Genomic DNA, 7,569 nt, shown 5'->3' with positions numbered 1-7,569 from the left:
GCACCCATGTGGGTTGCGACACATTTGGGGACCAGGTTGCCCGTCCAACTATGACAGAGCCCCTGCAGGAAAAGGGGGCCCTGTACCCATACCAAAAGATATACTAGTGGGGTGCCGGCTCCACATGGAGGAATAGCGGCACTTTAACTTGCAAAAGGATGTTGAGGTAAAAGAAGAAGGCAGAAAAAGGGGAGAGAAGGATCAGTAGAAAGAAGATAGTAGGGGAGAGGGAAACGGAGAGAGTCACTGAGGGATTCATCCCAAACTGCAGGCCAGGGAGGATTACAGCTCAACTTGTAGGTAGCGCACCCAGGGGTCCCAAGTAGCTTAGAATTTGTCCACCCAGTCCTGTAAAAAGGCTACAACCTTTTCCTGGGACATTATCCAAGAAATCTTCTGTTTGGCAGAATTGAGGGAGACTGAGGGCTTTTTCCAGGCTCTGGCCAGAGTGAGCTTAGCGCCTAGGAGCATGAAGAACAGTAGGGTGGACAGATGTTTGGAGTATTTGTGAGGAAAATTGTGCAGGAAGGCCACTTGAGGGGTCTGCGGAATCTGGAGGCTCGTGACTAGCCGGAGTAAATGGAAAAATTTGTTCCAGAAGGAACGTATTTTGGGACATGAAAACCATGTATGAAGGAAAGAGCCCTGATGTTCACACCCCCTGAAACATAGTGGGGAGGTGTTAGGGAACATGAGTGCCAGACGGGTCGGGACAAGATATCACTGGGTTAGTATTTTAACGTTCGCTTCGATGAGGGATGTATTGATTATGCCCTTAAAGGCTCTGTGGAAAATGCGGTACCATTCCTGCGGTGAGTATTCCATCTGCAAGTCATGTTCCCATATAAGTGCATAAGCCGGTTTTTCTGGGGATTCCATCAGTGCAGAATAAATAATCAATATGCCCCCCTCAATTCAGCAGATTCAGAACACCACCGTTCGTATGGAGTCAAAATCGGGGGGATACACTTGTCTGACCACATTGAGTGCAGGAAATGGGAAATTTGAAGAAACCGGAATTGTTCTGAGGCCGGCATCTTAAGCTTGGAAATGCAATGGGAGAGGGAGAGAGGGCCAGAGGGTGTGAGAAAGTGCCCAATTCGATATAGACCTTTGTTCGTCCACCATTGAAATGCCTTAACGTCATGCCCAGGTAAGAACAGGGGGTGGTGAAATAGGTGATTCAACCGTTTCATAGGCGAGACCAGTGAGTCGAGTTGATAGAGTTGTCTACATAATTTGATCGAGTGCGAGAGGGTGGGTGCTAGTATCGCTGGTTGCAGCTTGGGCGGGCACCAAGCGATATAGTCCGGTGTGTGATGGGGGATCGCTTGCCTCTCTATTTGAATCCAGTCAGGTTTAGGTCCATGAGTATAAATCAGAGAGAGCTGGGCCAGTAGGGCCGCTTGATAATACTTACAAAGATTGGGCAAAGCCAACCCGCCCCGTGTTCTTTGTCTAAATAAAATCGACCTCGAGCAGCGATAACCCTTTTTGTTCCAAACCAATTTGACTATACAGGATTGTAAGTCTAGTAAATGGCATTTATTGATGGGGATGGGAAGAGATCTAAAAAAATATAAAATCCTCGGGAGGAGTGTCATCTTGATAGAGTTAATTCTACCTAGCCAGGAGAGATTGTGATGATCCCAGCTTGCTAGGTCAGCTTTCAGTTTTTTATATAAAGGAGGATAATTGACCTGGTATAAGGTATCGATCGATGGGGTCAGAAGCACCCCCAAATAAGGGATCGAGGACTTACACCACAGAAAAGGGAAGGAAGGTTTCAAAGCTTCGAGGGAGGGAATTGGAATGGATATATTCAGTGCCATAGATTTAGAGAAATTTACCGTGAGGCCGGAGGCTAGGGAAAATTTGCGAAGTAGGTGCATAACGTTAGGGATCGAAGTGATTGGGGATGTCAAGAATAGTAAAACATCGTCCGCAAAAAGCGCACATTTGTGTTCCGTCGGACCACAGCGAATCCCGCGGATATCTGGGTGGTGGCGAATCGCTATCGCTAGGGATTCCATTGCTATAGCAAAAATGAGAGGGGAAAGGGGGCAACCCTGTCGGGTTCCCCTCTTAATAGAAATAGAGTCTGAGCCCAGCCCTCGGAAGCTCAGTGCTGCAGCAAGAGCCACTCTCTTCGAACACCGACCGCCATCATGACCGACACAGCAATCTCCTTCGCCAAGGACTAATTGGCCGGCGGTGTGGCCGCTGCTATCTCCAAGACCGCTGTAGCACCCATTGAACGAGTCAAGCTTCTGCTGCAGGTCCAACATGCAAGCAAACAAATCACATCTGACAAGCAATACAAAGGAATCATGGACTGCGTTGTGCGTATCCCCAAAGAACAAGGTTTCTTGTCCTTCTGGCGTGGTAACCTTGCCAATGTGATCAGGTATTTCCCAACCCAGGCCCTCAACTTTGCCTTCAAAGACAAGTATAAGAAGATCTTCCTTGATAATGTTGACAAGAGGACCCAGTTCTGGCGTTACTTTGCTGGAAACCTGGCATCCGGTGGAGCTGCTGGAGCCACCTCCTTGTGCTTCGTCTACCCACTTGACTTTGCTCGAACCCGTCTAGCTGCTGATGTTGGAAAGGCCGGCGCTGGCAGAGAATTCAATGGTCTTGGTGACTGCCTTGCCAAGATTTTCAAATCCGATGGGCTTAAAGGTCTCTACCAAGGTTTCAATGTATCTGTCCAGGGAATCATCATTTACAGAGCTGCTTATTTTGGAATCTACGACACAGCTAAAGGTATGCTTCCAGATCCCAAGAACACACACATATTCATCAGCTGGATGATTGCTCAGACAGTAACAGCAGTTGCCGGCTTTGCCTCTTACCCATTTGACACAGTCCGTCGTCGTATGATGATGCAGTCTGGAAGAAAAGGAGCTAAGATCATGTACAGTGGCACAATTGACTGCTGGAAGAAGATTGCAAGAGATGAGGGTGGCAGGGCTTTCTTCAAGGGTGCCTGGTCCAACGTGCTCAGAGGAATGGGTGGTGCTTTTGTCTTGGTCTTGTACGATGAGCTCAAGAAAGTCATCTAAGTTTATCCTTGTTCAGATGTCTGTGACCTGGCATGCTGTATTATGTAACATACCCTGAATGTTCTGGACTTTCTATTTTTTTTTTTTTGTCAAGCACACCTTTTATTTATAAAATGTAACTGGTAATCTTACTGGTTGATATTTGGGAAACAAGTTTATTCCATTTCACCAGCTTTCCACATTAACATAAATCATTCCCTTATACCCACTTACTGGCAGTGGGGCCTGCATTTGTAGTGCACATCTGATAGTAGGTGGGCTTACCTGATGGGACTCAATTCAACGTTCCTTTATTTTTTATTTCAGTCATTCATGTTTTTAAATCACCTAGGTTGGAGGAAATAAAAAATATGGATCTAAAAAAAAAAAAAGAAATAGAGTCTGAGTAGTGGCCTAAAATGCGGATTTGGGCCGAGGGGGTTGAATAGAGGGCCTGTAGAATGTTGAGGAACTTGGTGCCAAAGCCCCATCACCGAAGGGTCTCGAAGAGGTAGGGCCAAGAGAGCGAGTCAAAGGCTTTTTGTAAATCGAGGGATAGAATCAGAGCTTCTTGAGGAGAAACTCCGTCCCACCTGGAGTTGGTCAGAGAAATGAGATCTATAGCTCTCCTAATTTGGTCAGATCCCTGTCTCCCCGGGATAAATCCTGATTGGTCTTTATGAACATAATTACCAATGAAGGTGGAGAGTCTGTTGGAGAGGACCTTCGTTAAGATTTTTAAGTCTACGTTAATGAGAGATATGGGTCTGTAATTGCTTACATCGCTGTGGTCTTTGCCCGGTTTGGGGATGACCGAAATATATGCCAAGTTTAAAGTTCTCTCAACAGACTCACCATTCCGTAGAGCATTGTAAAACCTGCATAGATGGGGAGCTAAAGTAGGCCCAAAAGCCTTATAATAGATTGTAGAGAACCCATCTGGACCAAGAGCGGAGCCCGTCCGCAAGGCCTTGATAACACTCAAGATTTCCAATTCGGAGATGGGGTCCTCCAGTAGTTCCCTGTGTTCTCGGCTAAGGTTTGGAAGGGGTAAATCGTCCAGAAAGGACTGTGCTTCCCGTGAGGGAGAGGGAGAATTGTAGTCATACAATTTTGAGAAAAAGGAGTGAAATGATCGCAGAGCCTGTTGTGGATCTTGGGACAAGGTTCCCTGTGTCGTTCTAATTTTGGGAATTGTGAGGGACCGCTGTCTGTGGGACAGTTTAACTGCAAGCTTGGGGCCTATTTTGTCTGAAGAGGCATAAAATTTTGCTCCCGACCAGCGAAGCTGCTTTTCCGCCACTGTCGTTAGTGCTAAATTTAATCGAAGTCTGGATTCTTCCAGATGAGTTTTGGAAGCTGGGGTAGGATCCTTTTTGTGGGATTTACTGAGTGCAAGAAACTCTGATTCTAATTTCATGAGATCAGCCCGTCTCTGGCGTTTAAGATTAGAGGTGATTTGAATTATTTTCCCCCTGATCACTGCCTTATGCGCTGCCCAAATGGTTTCAGGGGAGACCTCAGGAGTGACATTAGTAGAGAAGTACTCCTCCAGTTCCTTGGACAAAACAGCGCATTGCACGGGATCACTTTTTACAGGATTGGCACAATTGACTGCTGGAAGAAGATTGCAAGAGATGAAGGTGGCAGGGCTTTCTTCAAGGGTGCCTGGTCCAACGTGCTCAGAGGAATGGGTGGTGCTTTTGTCTTGGTCTTGTACGATGAGCTCAAGAAAGTCATCTAAGTTTATCCTTGTTCAGATGTCTGTGACCTGGCATGCTGTATTATGTAACATACCCTGAATGTTCTGGACTTTCTATTTTTTTTTTTTTTGTCAAGCACACCTTTTATTTATAAAATGTAACTGGTAATCTTACTGGTTGATATTTGGGGAAACAAGTTTATTCCATTTCACCAGCTTTCCACATTAACATAAATCATTCCCTTATACCCACTTACTGGCAGTGGGGCCTGCATTTGTAGTGCACATCTGATAGTAGGTGGGCTTACCTGATGGGACTCAATTCAACGTTCCTTTATTTTTTATTTCAGTCATTCATGTTTTTAAATCACCTAGGTTGGAGGAAATAAAAAATATGGATCTAAAAAAAAAAAAAGAAATAGAGTCTGAGTAGTGGCCTAAAATGCGGATTTGGGCCGAGGGGGTTGAATAGAGGGCCTGTAGAATGTTGAGGAACTTGGTGCCAAAGCCCCATCACCGAAGGGTCTCGAAGAGGTAGGGCCAAGAGAGCGAGTCAAAGGCTTTTTGTAAATCGAGGGATAGAATCAGAGCTTCTTGAGGAGAAACTCCGTCCCACCTGGAGTTGGTCAGAGAAATGAGATCTATAGCTCTCCTAATTTGGTCAGATCCCTGTCTCCCCGGGATAAATCCTGATTGGTCTTTATGAACATAATTACCAATGAAGGTGGAGAGTCTGTTGGAGAGGACCTTCGTTAAGATTTTTAAGTCTACGTTAATGAGAGATATGGGTCTGTAATTGCTTACATCGCTGTGGTCTTTGCCCGGTTTGGGGATGACCGAAATATATGCCAAGTTTAAAGTTCTCTCAACAGACTCACCATTCCGTAGAGCATTGTAAAACCTGCATAGATGGGGAGCTAAAGTAGGCCCAAAAGCCTTATAATAGATTGTAGAGAACCCATCTGGACCAAGAGCGGAGCCCGTCCGCAAGGCCTTGATAACACTCAAGATTTCCAATTCGGAGATGGGGTCCTCCCTGTGTTCTCGGCTAAGGTTTGGAAGGGGTAAATCGTCCAGAAAGGACTGTGCTTCCCGTGAGGGAGAGGGAGAATTGTAGTCATACAATTTTGAGAAAAAGGAGTGAAATGATCGCAGAGCCTGTTGTGGATCTTGGGACAAGGTTCCCTGTGTCGTTCTAATTTTGGGAATTGTGAGGGATCGCTGTCTGTGGGACAGTTTAACTGCAAGCTTGGGGCCTATTTTGTCTGAAGAGGCATAAAATTTTGCTCCCCACCAGCGAAGCTGCTTTTCCGCCACTGTCGTTAGTGCTAAATTTAATCGAAGTCTGGATTCTTCCAGACGAGTTTTGGAAGCTGGGGTAGGATCCTTTTTGTGGGATTTACTGAGTGCAAGAAACTCTGGTTCTAATTTCATGAGATCAGCCCGTCTCTGGCGTTTAAGATTAGAGGTGATTTGAATTATTTTCCCCCTGATCACTGCCTTATGCACTGCCCAAATGGTTTCAGGGGAGACCTCAGGAGTGACATTAGTAGAGAAGCACTCCTCCAGTTCCTTGGACAAAACACCGCATTGCACGGGATCACTCAAGAGAGCTTCGTTAAGACGCCACCTGAAAGCACCATCCTGAGTGCGGTTTATTAATAAAACAACCATCGCATGGTCCGAGATAGGGGAGTCCCTGATAAAAGACTTCACCGTCCGAGGGATAGTCTTAGCGGAAACAAAGATATGGTCTATCCTCGACAAGACGTTATGTGGGGCTGAGAAGTGTGTATAGTCCTTGGCATTGGGGTTAAGCTCCCGCCAGATATCTACTAGCCCTTCTGAGAAGAGCAACTTAGCAATCCGGGTGCTCTGCCTGGGAGGGCGACAGAAAGAAGAATTACCTGGACGCGACTTGTCCAGGCTTTGGTCCAAGGCTATATTAGAATCCCCTCCCATGATTAGTATACCTTCGGCCTGGGGTAGGATATGTGTAGCTAGGTGTTGGAAAAAAAGTTCCTGCCGTTTATTCGGGGCACAATAGGAGAGAAGGGAGTATGTGGTCCCCCCCATGGTGCCTATCAGCAACAAATACCTACCCTCCTGGTCCTCAAATTTCTTTATAAGGTCGAATTGGACGTGGCGTGCAAAAAAAATCCCCACTCCCCTAGTTTTGTCAGTGGCGTTCGCAAAATAAAATTGGGGGTATTTGGGGTGGACGAACAAAGGTCTATAAGAAGCCGGGAAATGAGTCTCTTGTGTGAATGCAATATCAATGTGGTGAGAGTGGTATAAATTAAAAAGCTTACGTCTCTTTGTTGGGGAATTAATCCCTTGGGCATTGTGGGAAGAGATCTTCCAGGGACGGGTAGATGTGACCGGTGGGTTCATCATATCAGAAGAACGTGGAGTGCTGGAGGTGGAGCAGATCGATGAGTCTTGTGCAACTTGATGCAGGAAACTGAATTTACACTGGGAGCTGATCCTCGAAGGCATAGACCCTGTGGTGGAGAAATAAGAAATCCCCTGGTGACCGGAGGGGGGGGGGGGTGGAGGGAGAGGGGGAAGAAACGAGAAGAGAAGAGGAGAGGGAGAGAAGAGAGAGCCACATAGATATGAGTACATGCAAACAATAGTACCAAAAAATCCCAACCCAATTCAGGTGAGGTAAGCCAAACCTTACCTCGACCTGAAACCCAGAGATGCCTATGAGTGACAAAGGCATCAGTCCCAGACCGCGTGGGGGAGAAAATCCCATGCAGCGAGGGAGTGAGGTGCAGCAGAGATCCCGCCACGGCTAGACACCCCAAAAAAGATAGG

The 7,569-nt window shown here is 46.4% G+C and overlaps 1 protein-coding gene across 1 annotated transcript; it reads left to right on the top strand.

Moving 5' to 3' along the window:
• The first annotated feature begins 2,110 nt into the window (after window positions 1–2,110).
• LOC309554302 (ADP/ATP translocase 2-like) lies at window positions 2,111–3,440 on the top strand. The gene has a single exon (XM_082255955.1). The coding sequence runs from the start codon at window positions 2,331–2,333 to the stop codon at window positions 3,063–3,065; it is 735 nt and encodes a 244-aa protein (XP_082112081.1). The 5' UTR covers window positions 2,111–2,330; the 3' UTR covers window positions 3,066–3,440.
• Window positions 3,441–7,569: the final 4,129 nt, after the last annotated feature.

The sequence above is a fragment of the Pelophylax lessonae genome, assembly GCF_965119305.1.
Source record: "Pelophylax lessonae genome assembly, chromosome: 1".
Lineage (NCBI taxonomy): Eukaryota > Metazoa > Chordata > Amphibia > Anura > Ranidae > Pelophylax > Pelophylax lessonae.
Note: the sequence above shows the minus strand (reverse complement) of the source record. Positions and strands in the feature narration are given on the sequence as shown.